Source organism: Grus americana, chromosome 5, assembly GCF_028858705.1.
Source record: "Grus americana isolate bGruAme1 chromosome 5, bGruAme1.mat, whole genome shotgun sequence".
Taxonomy (NCBI): Eukaryota; Metazoa; Chordata; class Aves; order Gruiformes; family Gruidae; genus Grus; species Grus americana.
In genome coordinates, this window is record NC_072856.1 from 15367714 (window position 1) to 15388411 (window position 20698).

General features: G+C 36.5%; 1 protein-coding gene across 14 annotated transcripts in view; it reads right to left on the bottom strand.

Annotated features, from left to right (window-relative positions):
* The window catches only part of PLEKHA7 (pleckstrin homology domain containing A7), a 164552-nt gene that overhangs the window by 41430 nt on the left and 102424 nt on the right, over positions 1–20698 (bottom strand). For 10 of the 14 annotated variants that reach the window (XM_054827153.1, XM_054827157.1, XM_054827158.1 and 7 more), the window contains 5 exons: positions 15834–15938; positions 13980–14052; positions 12686–12786; positions 5412–5590; positions 2927–3412 (listed from right to left, as the gene is read on the bottom strand). In XM_054827153.1, coding sequence (XP_054683128.1) covers positions 2927–3412; positions 5412–5590; positions 12686–12786; positions 13980–14052; positions 15834–15938 — 944 coding nt within the window. Of the gene's footprint in view, positions 1–2926; positions 3413–5411; positions 5591–8335; positions 9341–12685; positions 12787–13979; positions 14053–15833; positions 15939–20698 lie in introns of those variants that run through there. The other 4 variants (XM_054827154.1, XM_054827159.1, XM_054827163.1 and 1 more) reach the window with 2 other exon arrangements.

The following is a 20698-nucleotide window of genomic DNA, read 5'->3' on the forward strand; positions in this document are numbered from 1 at the left end:
CCCTCTTTCAAATGCTGAGGTATAAAGAATATAAAAAGGAAAGCAGACATTGAAGAGTGAAAAAATGGCCTGATACCATATTATATGATTATTGGCCATGAAAATCATTCAGGGTCTAGCAATGGCAAGCAACCACATAGCAGATATTGTAAAAAGAGAAGTGTTCAAAAGAAAACAAATACAATTATTGCAAACACTATGCCCATTCATGGGAATGCACAGAAGCTAACAAAGACAAGTAATGTTTCTTCCTTAAGCAAATCAGGAAGGAATGGAAAGTTCTGCATAACAAGAAATATTTAACACTGTATTTGCAAGGAAGGAAATTCTTCAACATGACTGCATTTAGATTGGAAAATATTAAGATTACATTTATCAGATTTATATATTTTAAGTGCAAATAAACTGTTAGAAATAGTGAATGCATAATCGTCAAGAATCTGCTATGTCTATTCAGGCACTGGAATCAGATCAGAGACTAATAATTTCTGGACAGCTGCTGTCTGATGGTCCTGACCTTTGATTACTTAAAACCCAAAATCTCCTGAAAGCCTCCTTTCAAACCTCCTCCCAATTCTCTTGATCCCTCTCAAAGGCTGGCATGAACCTTACTAAAGCAGGTATTCCCCCTTTGCTGAGAACAGAGTGGGGTTAGATGACTACATTGGACATAACTGTAGTGCAGCTAACTGTTCATGGTCTAAGAGAGATGAATCTCCAAAGTGAAAGCTAACATTTACTAGTTAGCAAACAGTTCTGAGTGTTTTATAAAAGGAGGAAGTAAAATATCTATTTGAGAGATCTAAATATCTATATAAAAGGTGCAATCCCTGCAAATAATTATATAAACAACTGCTGTATTTGTGTGAAGACTCTAAGCTGAAAGAGTTCTTTCTTGTTGTAATCGACTTGCTGGCAAGCAATGCATCTTCATACACCTGAGCCAGGAAACAAATAAAACTGTACTCATTCTGTGTTCAAAAATTATAAGGGCTTCTAAATCCTCAGAGGTTCTTTATTTGTAACATTTCAGGTGGAATAACATCAAACATGGAGCATTAAGAAATTAAGTGGTCCACTCATACTTACTAAAATCAAAATGAAATGTCAATCAATCTTAAATTTCTACATCCTGAAATCAAGAAGTCATTTGACAACTAACAGGCCACTTTTATCCACCAGTTAAGTGCACTGCAACAACCTCAGCAGGCTGACAGAAAGTGCCTTTTAAAAAAAAAAAAAATCAATCCATTAATCTTTGGGAAGGTGACATGCAATGTATTCTGAATGCAGAGAATATACAGCATTTGTCAGGCAAAGACAAAGAAAACAAGGTCAAGTGAGCTAAAATAGAACATAAAGAATGTTTTTTAATCTTCATATATATATATATATATATATGAAGTAAGATTTTGGTTACATCACAGCAGTTACCTTTTGTGAGGTTTCACTGAATGCTTAACAGCTCCAGCTGAAGTAGCTGGCTTTATCTAGAGCAAACGCTGGCACCTGCAACAGCACTATCTTAACACCACACCTGATACACACCTAAAGTTGATTTACTGGAAAGAGTAATTAGGAAGAAAACAGTACTTATTTAGCTATCAGTCAAGCCTGTTCACTGTCTATACTTTCAATGTGAAAAACAGCAACAGATGATTTCTTAAGCACTGGCTAATTAGTTCAAGAGTTTTCTGTATTATTTTAGACTAATACATCTTTGCGTGTAAGAAGAACACACACGCATACTTTTTTTCATTATAGTCATATTCTCTCAGGAAGCATTGATTGATATCCAAGCAAAAAAGATGCAAGTAAACTGCCTCTAGCATACTAGAAGAACGTTAAATAAAACCAAAAAGTATGAAAGCTTCTTTAAGGGTAATTCCAAAGATAAGAGAGCAGAAGAATGGACTTCCAAACAGAATTAGCAAGCCTTAAATATCCTACTGGATCCAAAATGACAAATAACTTCAATAAGCATTAAAAAAAAAAAAAAAGCCTAAATGTTTTCTCCCTCCGAAGAACCACATACTAATGTCTCCTATTATTCCATATTATAATTAGATTTTAGCAAATTTATAAGGTTACCCATATTTGAAAAATCCTCACATACAGCATAAAACCCAAGTGTCTTTCCCACCACTTGACACAAGGTGACATTCTAAACAGATGCATATATACATCACTTCATTTTTTCAACTGGTACCTAATCTGACTGCACACTTTGAAAGTAAAACAATTACGATATTTTCAAATTACAAAAGCATTCCAGCATGCATTCTACGTCTTGGTGCAATTCATGCAATTTTCAGGGACCAAAAAGGAAAAATAGAATCCTGGAGACCATGGGAACATCGTAAGACCTCTTCATTAACAAAACGAATATATGGAGACCTTTCGATACGTGATGCACACACTGTGACTTTGAGTGCACTAATCCAATATAGAGCAGTGAATGGATGTTTGGAACAGGAACACAAGGGAGAAAAAAAAAAATCAGTATTCTTTACTTTTAGTGGAAAAAAAAATTATTATCTGTAATTTATATTGTGTAGTTGTTCATGAATTAGGTAACTGAGGGCTGTACTTCACTTTCTGGCTCTTCAATTATAGCAAATTTAAAGAACTTTTAAGCATCCACAGTGATTAAAAACTAAAAAAAAAGCACTCTAATCTCACTTTCTATTTGCAATATAGTGACAACATTAAAGGGATTTGATTAGCCAATCCCATATTGACTTTCCCATGAGATAAACAGCTGAAAAAAACCCATTCTGCGCTAAAGAAGAAAGTAAGTTTTGTTACATATTATCTCTGTAAAATATCACTCTGATTTGCACTAAACATATTACTAATACATATTTTCCTTTAATTTAAGAAAATGCCATTTGGCAGTCTATTTAAAGATGGGCCTATTACTAACCTTTTTGTATCTCCTTTTTGGACTTTCACCCAGTGCTCCACTTGAGCCATGTTACTTTTTCTTTGAATCTGTTTATCTGGATTTGTTCTGGGAACAAACCCTCTTTTATATGAGCTGGTACCATTCTGCTCCACTAGGCCAGCACTCATACTTAATGAACTAGGAAGCGTTCCATTCTTCTCAGCTGGCTGAGGCTGAGCTACTTGGGACCGTGATGCATTCGTTAAGTCTGGAAATAATGAATCAGCTTCTGTTAACGCATGCTTAGCCTTTCCCTTCTTAGTTTCCAGAGTTTCTTTTCTGTGGATATAACGCTCCTCCTCCTCTTTTTCTCTTCTTATCTCTTCACGCTTATCATATCCAAGCATTTCAGCTGATTTTTGATAGCTTTCTTTTGTATCTGTAATGTCTGCCTTCATACACTCTTTACAGGCATCCACATGATTGACTTGGGGAACAGCTTGCTGATCCACTTTTTCTGTTTCTCTGAAAAGAAAATACATGTCAGTAATGCACCCTGCTTAATTGTGAAAAGTTGATGTGGTCTTGTTACTATTTTAGAAAGGATACCCACAAAAACACCTTCTCCAGGCTGTGATAAATTTGACAGAAGTATGTCAAGATATGCGCAGCAAAACTCAGTTGTTATCCCAGTTAGACAAAAGTTCCCTTTACAGTGCTATTAAAGAAGCAGAAATTTATACGCATCTGTAAAAATGACTGAAAATAGTAATACTGTATGAAAGAACTGTTCAACTTGTGTAATATTATGTACAAACAACTGTAAAAAAGAAAGTCTTCCTATCCTGGGAAACACTGAAAGCCAAAAAACCAAAACCAAGCTGCCAAATGCTCATTTCAAAGTCAAAAAAGTCTTTCATATCTTTGTAGATGGCTTAGGGCCTATTCATTTCTGGCCAAGAGGACAGAACAATATCTACATTTGAGTCAGTACTATCATTGTCCAGAGAATTTGTAACCTGGCGGCTATCCCTGTAAAAAATAAAATAAAAAAAACAATCTCAATTGTTCTTAACACATGCTGCAATGCACACTAGTTTACTTATTTACCTTATTGCCTAAATATTAAAAAAACTCTGCACCAGAAATCTTGATATTATACAACACAATATAAAAAGTCTATGGATCCTAAAAGTTTTATGTTACTTTTGACACATAACATTATATGCAATTTTCTTCATCTCCTTACAGTGATAAACTTCTCAACATTTTTTTCTCTTGCAATTCAATGGAGTATCATTGATCTCACAGTAGCACCTCATCTTCTCTGAACTAAGTTCAGCTTCTTTAAAGCTTTATCGAAGGTGAATTCTAAGTAAGTGCCATGAAACAATTGTTTTCACTTCAGTCTACTTAGTGTCTCAAAATGCATAGTCTACTAGGAGGAAGGTCACTCGATCAATACTTCTAACATACCAGACTTTCCCAATTGTTATTTCAATTATTCCTATTCTTATAAAGAAAAAAAAAAAAAAGAGGTAACAGGTTACATGTTATTTGAAATTTAAATTAAATCCAGAAAATCTTAACACAAAATCAAATAGGATGCAAAACTCTGGAAGAGATGTTGATCCACTGCTTATATTTGATTTGCCAAAAGCGAGCAGTAGTGAGAAACTGCACCATGACATTTTAATCCTCACAGCCCCAAGGGTTAAAAGCAGGGCTGTCTCACAGTATAGTCGTCTTTCACAGGAAAGAATCACATTCCCAAAGTCAGAACATCAAGCAGGATGCACCAATTTTAAGAAAACACTGGAAGCACATGAAGGCACAGCTGAATTCATTTGCCTCTAGCACTAATTAAGAACAATGAAACAAAGCACATCCTCCTTTTGTCACAGTGCTTTTTTTGTACACCAAGAAAAACATGAAAAGGTCTTACAAGTACTAAAGGCTACCAAAGCAAGTAAAAACCCAAGCAATTAATACCTGCATAAATTACTTAACATCTATAACTCTATGCACTTATGATTTACCCATCGTTAACATTCTTTTCCCTCTTAACAGCATTTTAATCCTAGTTCTAAACACTCGTTTGAAACAAGCCATTACTCTTCTTTTCTCTTTTCCCCATCTCTCCTCAAGGCTGCCAACTGGCTGTTGCAGGTGTATGAACTTGCTCCCAAAACCTGTAACTTTTTAACTGAAGTTCCCTAAAAAGTTATACATATAGAGAAATTAATCCACGTCACTAAATGTGGCACACTATTTGTGTGTAGGCACAAATACTGAACACTAGGTTTTCTTAATTAAGGTTAGTTAACTGATTCGCAACAACGTAAATTAAGAAGAATTATTTCTTCAAAATGGGAGGGAGTTTCGTGCACACATTTACAAATATCACTTTCAGAAATCACCACCAATCTGATTTTTTTTATCCATACATATATATATTTATATATGTGTGTGTGTGTATATAAAATATATTTTTACAAGCTAACAGTTTGTATATTGAACTTGCCTCTTCAGTGAAGAGCGTGTTTGCATAAGAGCAGCTTGATTCATAGCCCGGATCCAGCCATTCATATCCTCTTGGGTATCTGCACTGAAGTAGTACGTCCGCATCCCTGAATGCTCTGCCTGAGAGCCAATAACAGAATTCTTATTATAAATATAAGCCCGCATACCTGTATGAACAGCCTGCAAGGAGAAGGGGGAGGAAAAAAAAAAAAGTTAGGCAGTGCTTTCATTTTTCCCCCCAGAAAATTTACTGTAACTTTTCCTGATATCTTTAATTAACTTTCCAGATTATTTGACTTTTTCTTGTATTTTGGGTAAAATTACTGGACTGCCACAACAGGCTGCAGTGCAGCAAACTCAGATGGTACTCTCTGATTTTTAATGAAATTCCTCTACCTCTTTTTCACGCTATTAAGCTAAAAGTGCGGCGCTTCTGTTTTTCATGGTAGGAAATTTCTGCTTTTCACTTTCTCTTAATGGATACATTTCATTTGCCATAAATACCATACAAAACAAATTAAAGAAATTCTCACTGAGACATGCGTAAGCAAGCCAATTTTCCCAGCTCATTTAATAAAGCAATTTATTCAGACACAACACAGACAAAAATCTTACATTTCAAGCAATTAAACTGCTTACTTAAGAGCTTATTATAATGCATGTTAAGATCTTTTGGTTAAAGCGTGCACTTGAACCTCTGTATTAGCTGCAAAATCACTAGAGTTACTGATAAAATTAGTAATAGATGGAATTATCACAGCACATAAAATATTGACAAGTGTATCTGCACACCAAAATACCCCATGAAATTCCACCGCAAGCTAGAGGTATTTGGAAATTCCTCTACAAATATATTCAATATTCAAATGTATTCAATATGGAATGTCTTTGTAACTCTAGGCTACTTGAATTTAATCAAATCTCATCCATGTTTGTATAAGTGATAGTATAGATATTACTAAGTAATATCAGTCCTGAAACACTTAACTATATTTCTTCAAAGTTACTTTACAGATGTGCTTGAGACTCACAGGGAGAGATTCATTTCCTTACTTTCAAAAAAACCCCTGAAGACAGTATACTTGGCTTAAAAGCTCTTGTAATGGTATTAAAACAAAACTAGTAATTTAAATGGCTTTTTATAAAAAGAAACCTGCTATCACACACAAAAGCTAATGGCATGGAACACTGCTGAGACAGGGTTTTTTAAAAAGGAAAAAAATTATCTCAACTTTTTAATTTGTTTACATCTTCTTTTAAAGGTTAAACATATGTAATAAATTTTCCCTAAATGACTGGTGGTCTTATTTTGATGAAATCCTCTCCCCCTCATTATTCCAAATACAAAAACCCCAACACCCTACAAATCACAGATGGCTTCAGAAACACAACAATAGTTCTGACAAAACCCAGGCTCTTTAATCCAGTGCAGCCCTCCCTAAATGTTGTAATTTCAGTTGTTTACCCTGATTTTCCCAAATTACCATAGTCTTAAGAGACTCATATCAACAACTTCAAAGAGCAAAATATTTGCTTGCTATTACAGTGCGTTAAGTTTTGTGGAAAATTTACTCCCTTTCTATTGCAGCCTGTTCTTATAAAGGTGCAAAATGTGGCCTTTCCCTTCCACGCCAGAAGCAAGGAAGCCTCAGTTTGTTTTGAAAATTGTGGTAAGAGAGTCCCCACAGGGGTCAGTCCCTGGCCTGCCATCACACCCGCGGTGGAAAGGATGAGACAGCCAGCTAGAAGAAGGAGGAGGAGAAGGAAGAGGAGGAAAGGGTGACATAGAGAAGTCCAAGACTCTCCAACTGGAAAGAGTCTCTGCTTCTCAACAGCGTTGGCCGGTAAGGGAATACAAGGTGCGTTCTCCTTCCTCACCATTACCTGCCTACCTTAAGACAGGAAAACAGGACTTGCATACGTGAAACAGTAGCTCTGATCAATTAGGTATTTAGGAATCAAAGGAGTTTTGTGATGTTTGCCTTGTTGAGTTCTTTGGGTTTTCTTTGTTGCTACTGGGATCTTTTTTTTTTCCTCCCCCATTTTGACACTATTACAAATGGTCAAATCAAATATGATTTAGAAGCAGTCAATTCATTGCAATTTATGGTTAGCATCCAGTGCAAGAACAGACCACAAACTGGCAGCTCCAGATGTAAAGGAAATCAGTGATTTTAACGCTAGACCTTATGACTACAGGGTTCCTTCACAGAGCACATTGAGCCCATAGAATAAGATGCTAGAATTCAGAAGTGAAGCAATTCCTGCAGAAAAGCAGACTACATAAGGCCCACTGCAGATGACACAGTAGGACCCTACCATTCATGATTATATACTTGCTGAAAAAAACGAGAACCTTGGGCAACAGACACTGCGTATCACATCAATAAATGGATATAAGAGCTGCCTGTCTTAATTGACCTGTACGTTCTGATCAACATAACTGGTTTGCTTTTCAGGTTCTCTTTCAGCGGTGCATGACAAACACAGCTGAAAGCATTGCCTAAGAGGCTGTAGGTGAAAATGGTATAAAAATGCAAAGTATGTTGCAACGTTTTCCCTTGAGAGACTGAAGCTGTCACAGCCATAAACATTCACAGCTTCAGAAGGGATAATGGAGATGGCGTGTTACTATCAACAAACACGACATTCTGAAGTTCTTAATATATAAAACTGGTTAAAGGAAAATTCAAATGTATTTCAGTTATTTATTAGTAGTGTGGTTTATATGCAAGAAAGCCACTTTGTGCCAATGTCCTGTAGCTGTCACTGCTAGCAGACACAGAAGCTAGCAGTTGGGTTTGGTTGGTGTTTTTTTTTAAAGCAATAGGTATTAGGATCACTATAGCATACTAAAAAGCCTAAAACACAGCACATGCGCGCACGTACACCATACACACAACAGGGAAAAAATAATATTGGTACCTATTCATGCATTCAGATGCCTTAACGTGGATAGACTGAGAAGAAAAGCAGTCTCTCTCCCATAATGCACAGAAGGAGAAATGGACAGTAAACCCCAAGGGCATATCAATAAGACAAGACAAGGACAAAAAGTTAAACAAGTTAAAATCATGAAAAGATTCATGCTTCCAAAGAAAATACTTAATAAAAGACTATATGAAAAGTAACTAATGTCTAGAGCTGTTATGTTCACCTCCAATAATTCAAAATTCCTAGGAGAGAAAAGGCCACAGTTCATAGGACAGAGGGATGAGGAGGGAAACAGTTTTCTAATAATTGTAATCTTTCAAAGTTAGTCCTCTCAATAAGCTATAAAATACAGGCAATTCTCTCTTCTCCTGAAGCTTGATATTTATGAAACATTTATGAGCAAAAACTGAAGTAATACTCTGAGCCTTCACTATAAACACAACAGCAGCACACTACAATCTTTCACCCTCAAATCAACAGTGAGCTGTTTCAGGACTTCTAGAAGCTAGAGCCTTCCCTTTTCCAAATTCTAAAATGGTACCTCTCCAATGTATAGCCCTTGGCATTTCTTCACCTGACTCCCCAGACTCAGAGAACCTTTATAAAGCCTAAGGAAGCAACAATGAGCCAGAGAACATAAAGTTCAAAAGAACAAACTATGTCAAAATTTTTTAGGAAAACCAGTGAGATCAAAGAAGCAAATAAGAAGTTTGCCCTGATCCCAGGAGGTCTAAGCAATGAACATATACTTCCATTAGGAAGTCTTAGAGTGTCAATAATGAAAAGATGTTTAAAACCAAGCTGCAGTAGCATCTTCTGGAAGTAATGATTTGGCCTGGCTTATCTGAATGCCCTCACGCTGAAAGGGTCAATCTCTGAAAAAATGTAAAAAGTAGTATCAAAATAAAAAGAAATAATTTGTATCTCCAACCCTAGTTCCTACCTCTTCCAGGAACATTAGAGCATCCTTGATTGACTTTCTTTGGTAGCAAGATATGTACCTAAATACAAACACATACTTGCATACGTTGCCTTTGCATGAAGTTTTGTTGTTTTCTTTACAGCATACGTTGGTAGGCCTTCCAAGTGTCTCCATTTGTATGACTGTCAGATTCATATAAATGAGTTTACATTCAGTATCCCCTCATATATTTTAACACATATAAGACCAATTAAAAATAGTTTCCACGATTGAGGGCAATGAGATTTCTAAAGAGACTGTGATGACATTAACCTTTGTAAATTGATACTACTAATGTTTAAAATTGTTATATTACTAAAAAGTACAGTTAATTCTCTGTTAATCAAAGAAAGCTTTTCTGGCTATATATTAATGTTGTGTAAACGTTTTCACATTAAAAATCTATATATTGTATTTGTGCTCCCTCACATTTGTAGCAGCAAAAAATTACTGTATTAAAAACTACAGCGCTTAGATTAATTAAATATTTTTAAGATGTTAGCTGCTGAACTAAATATGCAGTGAGGATCTTGAGTTCTAAAAGGCTGTCACACAACTTAATGGCAGCAGCTTACAGCTAGTCACAGCGTTACTTGGGACAAATAATGTGAAAAATTAATCAAGGTAAATACTTAAAAGCAGAGTTTCTAAACAAAACAGTTTAACATACATCAATACCACACTTCAAAGTAGGTTTTTGATTGCATATGAACAGCCTGTATGCAGTTCTACAGGCCTATAATTGTTAAACACCCAAAGAGACACAAAAGCTTAAAGCTGGGCCTTAGGAGATGATGAAAGGAAAAAAATTCTGAGAACTCCTACAGTGTACTTTTAAACAGTTAGCAGAGTTTAACATATATTCTAGTGAGTGTATATTTTAGTAACCTTCTTCTAACCGATTCTATACAAAAAGCATCCACGTATTTGCTAAGTAAATTTCTTTCCTTTAGTTTAACAAACCAAAATGTTGGATTTTTTCACAGTTTGACTGCTTCCCTAGCTTCAGAAACCTCATTGTTACTTAAAACAGCCATTTGAAATGAGAGCCAATACCTCTATTGTAACAAAGGATTTACAACAATCTGAATAAATGGCAAGCCAAATGTAGTAAGTGACATGGCATATTCTCCCACTCATTCAGGTCCTATCTTTATTTTGGGATTAATCTGCTTGTGTTTTCTATTTCTGGCTGTACTACGTCGTGAGACAGAATGTCCGTCTGCGCTCTGGATATCGAAGTGTACTGAAGAGATTAGATAAAGGTAATGGCTAGTGAGTGATGGAATGCCAGTACGGCTGTGCTCCTGCTGCCGTGCACCCACAGCCAACACCATGACCACTGAACGTCAGTGTTGGAAGGCATCCATGCAACAGGAATCTTACAAAATCCTCCTACTGCCCTAGGAGTTGGTTCTAAATAAAATGAAACTGCAGCATCAAGTCTGCAGTCAGTCATCAAATACCTAAAGCAGAGTTAAGATTGGCCCAGCAAACTAATACATGAAACGTGTGTTGTGGATTTTTTCATATAGATTTCTAGCATAAAGTTTCTTTTGCTATCAACTTCCTATTTCTATATCAACTTTTCAGTAATGACCCTATGCTGAAAGTCTCAGGTTACTGGCTCATGCTGATTTTCAGAAAAAGGCTCACATTAAAGACTTAGTAGAGCTCATAGGGGTACGATATCCTAAAAGGAACAGGGGAGGCCTGCAATTACTTCTGAAAACATTTAACCATGATCACAACCATGGACTCTACTCCGCAGGAAAGGAAAGGCACAACTTGGCAGTGGTGATCTGAGAGCTTGCCCACAGAACATACTGCTTGGAAACTACGTGTGTGTTATATACACACACAGACAGGATTTTTTCCCTTTATCACCGATAGTGTTAAACTGATTAATAATCCCAATATATATTCGATTAACATTTACAAAGATCCTTTCAATAAAACAGAAAGCAGATTTTACTTTTTTAAACTCTAAAGCAACTAGATACTATCACTACTTTCTTGATCTCCTTCCCAGTCGGCACGAATAGTTTTTCATGAGAAGTAGAAGCCTAGAAGTACATTGGGTCCTCCTCTTTCAGTATGAGTTTCTTCCTAGGAAAAGGCTCTAGAACAGGAGAGCTTGATGAATTACACTCATTAAATACTGGAGTGGATTTTTTTTCTTAAACAAAGGTTCCTTTGTAGCTTGTCCTGCTATCTCATGTTCAATGCATTTGAAAAAGTACAATAAACATTTCTGCAAAGTGCACTGGGTGTTGGGTTTTTTTGGTGTGGGTTTTTTTTTTTCTTTTTTAAACACACATTTCCCAGGTTAATACTTGCTTAATAAATTTCAAACTGTTATCCACTGGAAAATAGAACCCAAAGCAACAAAAGGCAGTCTACAATTTTAAAACACCCCGAAAATCAAAATGCAAGCTGAGCATGCGTTCTTTCTAATTTCAGCACAGAAAAGATTTAAACAGAAAGTTTCCGTCTAGATCTCCTCAAGTATACCTGATCAAAACCCGATTTCTAAATTTATTTCTTTTAAAGTACATAGCTCATTTGCTTGACAGAAAACCAGGTTCTGCTCCAGGTATCATTAGAATTTAAATCTGCAACATACACTAAAGTTTCCAAACTTTGCCTTAGTGCTGCAGCTCAGACAATCAATTGGAGTCAGGCTTCTCCACTGTCAACAAGGATGTATGTTTTATTTCATTTTCACAGGTTTTTATAACAAAGAATAGAACTGTAAATTATACATTTAAATTAAAAAAAAAAAAAAAAGAAAAAACACAAAACCAACCACAAACTATATCGAAACAAGAGTATTTTTCTTTAACAAACTTCACGCCACTTAGGATGACTATTGCTCCCGCAGACAAAAAAAGAAAAAAAATAATCACTTTTTTCCCCCTTGAAATGAGGAAATTATACATCAAAAGCTGCAGTGTTGTCATTTTATAGCTACAAGAACTGAATTATTTTATTTAAAACATAACACAACAAACCTGAAAGACCATCCATCCACTATGAGATCAAATACTCTATAAAGAAAAAATGACGACTTTTCTTTCTAATTTGTAAACATTACTGGAACAACTTATCAATACTAATTTCCAATTTTAGAAAGAGTATCTTTACTCACAGACATTATTAAGCTCTAAAGACACTTACATAGTAACATACACATGAATGTCAATTCATAAGCAACAAAAAAGTGCTATGTCACATTTGAACAGGTAGTCAATACACCTGTGTGCTTTAAAAAATAATAATATAGGAAAGTCGATGATATTTCTTTTTTTCAACAGCATCTTTTCTAATGCAAATAAACATTTAAAAATATGATTAGCTAATAAGCTTTGTAACTGTACCTTAAAAGAAAATTTGCGATTTATGCGATCTTCAGGTCCAACTGGAGATATTACGTAACTAGGCAATGGTATGCTACCCAAAACAGATTCTTCTCTGCTGTCTGTTGAATAAAAAGAATAGAATCTCATTCACTGCACTTTTCAGTGGGGTAACAATACATTCTCCTTTATGGACACACAGACAACAGCCATTAAGTAAAAAGAACAGTGGTTCAGACTGGATATAAGGAAAAGAATTTCTCCTATGAGGACAGAGCAGCAGCGGAACAGGCTGACTAGGGAGGTTGTGCCATCTCCATCCCTGGAGTTTTTCAAGGCCTGACTGGATTAAGCCCTGAGCAACCTGGGCTGACTTCTTTCCTGACTCTGCTGTCACCACGCAGTTGGACTAGACACTTCCTGAAATCCCTTCTGACTTAAATTTTCTAATGACTCCACACCAATAATACCTGGAGAAAAATGTTTTATTTTTAAAGAAACAAGATTGAATTTTTTTGAAAAAGATCAGTTTGGGGTTTTGTTGAGGTTTTTTGGGGGGGTGATTTTTTAGGTTCAGACAGAAGAATACCCTTTGAGAATAAAGCTTATTGTGACAAACGAACTCTGACAGGCTGCATAATGTGACGGACCTTCCATTTAGTATTCTACATCTAGGCTAATTGCTATAATTAGGAAACCTCTATTACTGCTGGCTCTAAAGTGATCAGCAGCAGAAACAGAGTGCCTAGAAATAGGAATTTGAGTTTCATATTCTGTAATGCTTTCCAAAAATTGTAATATACTATACAATATTCAAAACTTCAAAATAACCTTATGTAAAACCATTATTTCTAGTTCAGGCCAAGAACACATCTAACCTTTTTTGGTAGAAATACTGGATTCGGAACGTCACAGTCTTACACAATCCTTTGGATTAAAGCTGAATCAATGTCCTGATCTGGCCATAGTGCATTCTCAAAAGATCAGCTGTCCAAGTGCAAGCAAGTAGGTAACACAACACAGACCAGAGATGAGATAAATCTTAAATTGGTATTGCTGCCAAATGTTTTCCAATGGAAACCTTGGCATATATCAAAGATAAGTTATGTGACAAAAGATCATACAGCACCCTCTTGTTCCCCAACCCTGGCCTGAAATTTGCTGTGCATTAAAGACATGGATAAGTAATTGTTTCACTATGCATCTTCTCAGAATACCTAACTATATGTGAAGAGTTCAATTAGTTTATGCCTGCAATGTGATCTGAAGAGGTGAACTATTACAGACTAACTCAAAGGAGCTAGTAGCTACTCACCTTTGTAGTAAAACAAACAATAATCAGCAAGCACAAACCATCGCCTTTTCCATAATCGCATTCCAGAGCTATCCTGAAATGCAAGAAACATGATACACTTTTCATTTAAGAAAAGTTAACAGCTTACCATACGATGCTGTGCCAGCAAGTAGTTTACCAGAAGTTTACCTAAGTATGGTATTAATTGCAAAACCAAGTTGTTTATATTTTAGCAAAATATTATGTACCAAGAAAGATAAGAGGCAAAACATCCATCTTTAAATTAATCAGGGTAGAATATTCAAACTGCTAATTTTCATTAAGTAATTAAACTTGCATCCCAAACAGCATTCAGATTAACCTAAGACACAACGGATGCATATTTTGTATAGATAGATTTATCCTGCAACAAAGAAACAAAGCATGCATCTGGATGGCATAGACTCCTACAACGATTGCCTGTAGACCAAGATGAAAATCACTACACAGCTGGGAAGTATGACCTCACATTTCAGGCAAAGAACCCCTATAATTATACATTCAATCTCCCATATGTTACCCATGCCTAAAATGTAATTTAATCAAGTATTCCTTACGAAATAAAACAGGGTGCATAACGTGCAAATTTTAATGAAGTATAACATGCCTGTATACAGTAATAAGTATAATATTATCTGTATATAATACATATCACCTTGTCAAAATTATTAATATTTACATTGACATTAATTTTAGAAGCTTTTAAATCGCCAGACTGTAACCTAAGCAAGTACGACTTATTCAGCTGAGGTAATCTTTGATGAGACCAACAGACAGAAAGCATCTTCAGGCTTTAAGTACTCGCAAGCAGAGGAAAGGGAACAGAAGGAAATAGCTAGAACAATGTTGTATATAGTATTTCCCATCTTCTTTCTGCAGTCATATTAAGTATGCAAGGACTTTCTTCCCTTTCCTTTTTCATGCTATAATGCTGTCAACACACTCTGCGTCTGAGTTCTGATTCTGTCCTGAAAACAAATGGACTTGGGTAGTGGATGTCAACAGAGTAGATAGCAGAACACAGCTCTCCATGCAGGAGGCAGCGGATGGCTGTCAGCAATTTTCCTTTCCTGTATATTTAGAATCATAATTGTAAGCCTTAGATTTCAGCCTTGTCCTACTCATCCCTAAACCTAGCTGCTGGATGTCTGGTGATAATCTGATGGACGCCGACTGCCAAATTATAAGCAGGGAAGTATTCTCATACAACAAAGAGCTTGCTTTACTTTTTGCATTCAAGGATGTGCTTCTCTGTCAGCTTAAGAGTTCAAGATGCAGCAGCTGTAAAATTCTGTTTGTTGGATAAAATCCTATAATCCAGCCTTTGCATGGACACTGGTCTTGGTGACAGCAATGTGTGGTGAACGGGTCCCTGTCTCCCTTAATTTTCTCCCTCCTGCTTCTGGAGAACAAAAGGCATATGGGTTGGAATTAAGCCTTTGATCAGGGTATAAGGATGTAAGCAGATGGAATAAGCCAACCTCAGGTTTATAGTGTGTTCTGAGGGAGACTGAGATCAGCATGGCAGTAAGTCAGCCGGATAAAACAGGAAAAATAATCAGATTTAGACAACAAAGTTATAGCCTCAACATTTAACCACGATGGCAATGTTCATTTATCCTTGTTTCCACTTCTGAATCAAACCTGTACGTAAAACTTGTTTTTCACACTTGCTGAGTGCAAGCTCCTCATCACAGAAGCTTGTGGGAGTACCCAGCACTACCCTGCACCACCACCATTTGAGCTTCTATTTTTTTCAGTTACTTGGAAGGCACTTACTTTTGCTTGTTGATGGTACTGAAGCATATGAACAGAAACAGACGATTACATGCATACCTGTTTGTGTAGCCAGCCTCTTACTATAACAGGAACATTGGGATTCCTCCTGATAGCTTGTTCCCTCTTTCCAAAGCTATGAACTTTGTTTCCAGCCTTCACAACCTGTAAAGAAGTATGATGTAGCAGTGATTTTTCAACTGTACTGAGACTCATTTCATATTACAAATAACCTCACTGCAATAATTCATACTTCATTACACAGTAACAAAGTATTTATAGCATTTTCAAGGGCAAGTAAATAGACAATGATATTTACAACGTAGTAAAGTTAATCTCCCACTAGCATCAACATATCAGTGCCAGGATGGTCTGCCAACTCTCAGCTGAACGGCAGCAGCACTGGTGACTGAAGTCTGAAAGGCAGAACTGCTGAAATTTTAGTGTGCTTGGGAAGTATTTTTGAGTGCACTACAAGAGCTGCAACATGGTACAAGTCTCTTACACACACAGGACTTTGTCCGCATGAATCCTACTCTTCCTGGTTTTTGGTTGGGGTGTTTTTTTGTTGTTGGTTTTGGTTTTCTTTCCTGTTTCAATTCAAACAGCATTGATAGCTTAATAAAATGCTTGGACTTTGACCCTGCAAACAAAAGGAGAAGACGTAGAGTTATGCTGCTAAGAGACCTAGACAGCAGTAAGTGGAAATCACAAGGTCTGGGTAAGGGTTTGTGTTTTACTGCAACCTCAGTTTTGACTCACATGGGCAAAACTATTTCAAAAACAAACAAAGAAAACCTATCAGTCTGTGAAAAAGACAGCAAGAATCTCTGGATGAATATTCTGCCTATTCTTTTCCAATCTTAGCACAGTTTGCTACTGCAATTGCTTTAGGAACCTGAGGTGCACAAACCACCCTTACAATTGGCTCCCGACTTCTCCAAGGAAAGAGCTGTCCAGATTCACTCTCTGTCTCCTTCCTACAATGTCTCCTTTGTTTGAACCTCCCTTCTCAGCTGGCCAGGCTACTGATGCTCCGTCAGCAGCAGACAAACAGTAGCTCTGGAAACAAGCACATTTGTCATACACAAGGGATGATATCATAAAAATATCTCAGCGTACTGCTTTGGCCAGTCAGGTAACATCTGGACTAGAAGACAGCATATATAATAATGAAAATATTGTAGTAATATATGGTAACATTAAATGGATTCTGTTAATTTTAAGGCCCTTCTTTACCAACCTGCACTAAATTTCACACATTTCAGTAGATATAAGCACACAATCTTAATGCAGGATTAAGATAGTAGCAATAATCAGTACGAAAAAAAAAATCCATTTCTTCTTTGGTGCTCTAGCATATAAAACAGCAATGTAGATTTAACACACATAAGGAGATCTCAAAGGGCACATTTTTACTAGGTAGTGTCCCCAAGGTCTGTTTACCAGGAAGCAGCATACTGCTTTCAGCTCTGCTGAGAAGTCAGGTGAGCTGCATGTCACGGTCATTTCGGTGACGCGCCCTGACACTTAGGAGACAGGAAGAATGCCAAGTACCGGCTTTTCCCTATGAGTGACACCTCACTGAGAGTCTGCACAAGATTAACCCGGCCCAGGGCAGCACTAGGGCTACCTACCACAAACCTAACAGGCCAGGTTGTAAACAGCAACAGGTTCCTGAGCAGGTGCCCCTGCCATTCAGCTGGCAATAACCAGTTCACAGTAAAATCCAGGTGAGGATGGTATCACTGAGATCTCCCAGCCCATTTCTCTGCCACGCTCAGCTAACAGGCTGCAGAGCACTAGCTTTGTGCAAACACAGCGTGTCAATCACGACCACAAAATCCCTCTCGGTACTCACTCACAGACCTACAAGCAGCAAATCTGAGACTAAAGGAAAAAAATAAGATGTAGTATTTGCTACTAAAAATATTTCAAAAGATAACTTCTGAACCTGTGTACAAATATCACTTTAAACGAACACACAAAGATGTATCATGAGGTCAGCCAAGCTCTGGATGATCATACGATCATCAGGCCAAGCCATATATATTTTCTGTTAAGAAAAACGAGAAGTAATCAATTCAGCCAAAATTTTAAAAACCTGTTGCCAAAGGTTAGATACAACAGCTACATTACAAGAGTGATGAAAAATAATGAGGCCTAAACTGTTTAAAGACTCTGAAAGTCAAAAATTTATGCTCCGCACTGGAATAGAAATCAATTTACAAATGTACAGAATTTAGTTTCCTAATTTTTCTCTCTCATATTTATCCTAGGACGAGTGGATGAACAGAGGAACAGTTAAAGTATAGCTGATCTAGCCTGAGAGCAGGGTTTAAATTTGATTTTCTTCATCGGATCCCCTGTCAGTGATCAAGCACTTTGATTCTCTGACCTTATTTAATTGGAGGAAAAAAAAAAAATGCAGACCACAATGTAGAAAAGTCATCCTTGGACTTGGTCAAAAGGCCAAACAGTTTCTATTACATGGCAGCAGGAAAAGTTTTCCTAAGGCTGTGTATTGTATATCAATACAATACCGATAATAGAAACCAAAAAAATCATTTTATAGTGCTTTATGTAATGAACATTTTCGTTATCATCTGTAGTATTAATCATCTCATTCCATTCTGGAATAAAACAAAGCATAACAGATACTGAATGTCAGGCTTTGCTTCCACTAGCTAAAATAAAAAGTTAGTTTAAAAGAAAAGGCATATTATTTAAAACTATTTGTCTCTACTGCAGTAGTCTTTTCCTAACTTAAAATATTCTGCTATCATTGTCATGTGTTGAAAAATGCAGGTCAGAGCAGCTGCCTGTGTCACTGAAGACAAAGAAGTTCCTTTTGACTCCAGTACATTTGTTATGCTGGCTTGTTTGTGAATGACTCGTAAGTTTTGGCAATAAAACAAAATGTCAAGAGCCAAAATTTTCAAATCCCTTTCCATCACTGCGTCATCTTCTTCCTTACAGTAGTCTCTAGCTGAGAAGAAAAGTTGCTAACTTAATTATAAAATGTATTTTTTTTTCTAAAACTGAACAGTCAAAAATAATGTAAACAGCCTTTCATTTGGAACAGATTTTCTAAACAGCAAACAAAAAAACCCAGCCCACAAAAAATTTTGTATAAGTCAAACTCTTCCGTTCAAAAAATCTCAATGCTAATGAATTAGCTAACAAACTAACAAATGAATTCATGAATCCTTTCAGTATCTCTAAGTAAATTAGACAAAATCCTTATTTTCAGGTAAGAAAACCTGAAACTCTCAGAAATTCCTGCTCTTAACATTGAGCATTCATCTACAGCGGCCCTGAACTAATCCCTGTGTCCTACACTCCAGCTCCAGACAGCCCCGCAGAGCTGGCACCATTGCATACCTGTCACCATCGCCTGGTTCTCTCAACTGCTAGACACATTCTTTATTTACTTTTTGTAATCCTTACCAGTTCATCTTGGAAAAATACCAGCAACTATTGTGTCATCAACAATTCAATCACTTCTCTTATGCAGAATCCATCCAAAACACACTCTCAAACCACAGGTATAATAAATACATTGCACTACTATTCTTTAAGCTTCCGACTTGCCCGAAGTGCCAGTAACAATTACAAGCTTCCATTCACACCATTAGATGCTATAACAGATTAAATTCCAAATGTACTTTACTCTCAAATTGAAGCAGATCTTTATTCTTCCATATCCTTCATTTGTAATCAATATAAATGGCTTTTAATATGGTTAATAATGTAATTGAATTGGCTATGAACAAGCAGATCTCTGGAACAGATAACAATTGTGGTTTATCAGCATGCCTTTTTGCTTTTTATTCTGTCAACTCCATACCCCTCAAATTCCAAAACGAAGGGTAGAGTGCGTTGGTCTAAAGTCCTCAGACGACTTATTCAGACGGTGCCAGCATCAAATGGTGGGGCCCACCCCAAAGATCTATGTGCATTTCTGGAAAAACTGCTTATACCTCAGGTGTCTTACAAAATGAAGCCTTATATATTTATATGCATATCAATAAAACATAATGACATTTTGATAAGTATAAGCCTCATTTTGGCTTTTTCTTTTTCATCTTTCCAACATGCTCCTCTTGTTGTACACTGTACAACTGACATTGTTGGACAGAACATGCAAAATTCACTTTCCACACAATTACTTTTTATTTCAGAAGTTTTATGCAATCCAAGTTCAGACTTAAACACTGCAACCAGCAAGCCAGAAGTCTTCATCTCTTTCATCTTGAACTGAGAATGACAAATCTGCTGTACAGTTGGCAGCTTAACTTCCCCCTCAACCCCAAATGTAGCAATTCTTAGCTGTCAACTTTCTGCAGAAGAGTCAAGTGAAAAGCCATGTACCTGTTCCTGCACTTTCTGATTTGGTACTACTTCAATGCGCTTGCTATATAAAAAAAATCAGTTTAAATATGGCCAGGATTCCAACACTACACCTACACAGTTCTGTGATGGCATTTGCAGGACAAAATTATGAAAGCATTTCATAAAAGATAATAATTAGCTATGAGTAGCTAGAGACCTTTGCCATGACAAACAGAACATGTCTCTGGCTTCCTGATTGTGTCTCAAGTCTGTGTCTGGGAACTCACTCTTTGAAAGAATGATTATGGAACTCACGGAAGAAAACATTTAGAAAAAGATAAAAGGATCTTAAAATCTACTCTCAATGTGCCAAAAGTCAACCTCAAAATGGAGGACACCCTTTACAGCCTTTGTTCTCATTGCTAGTTCACTTGAATTACCACTGTGTCAGACTCTACAGAACGAGAGGAGTGATTTCAAGCCTGGAAATGCATGCAATGATCAAACAAAGCATTTAAGTTCTCTGTCTTAATTAAAACTCCAGTAAAGTATTTTTCACTATTTTTCGAATTATCATTCAATACTGTCAT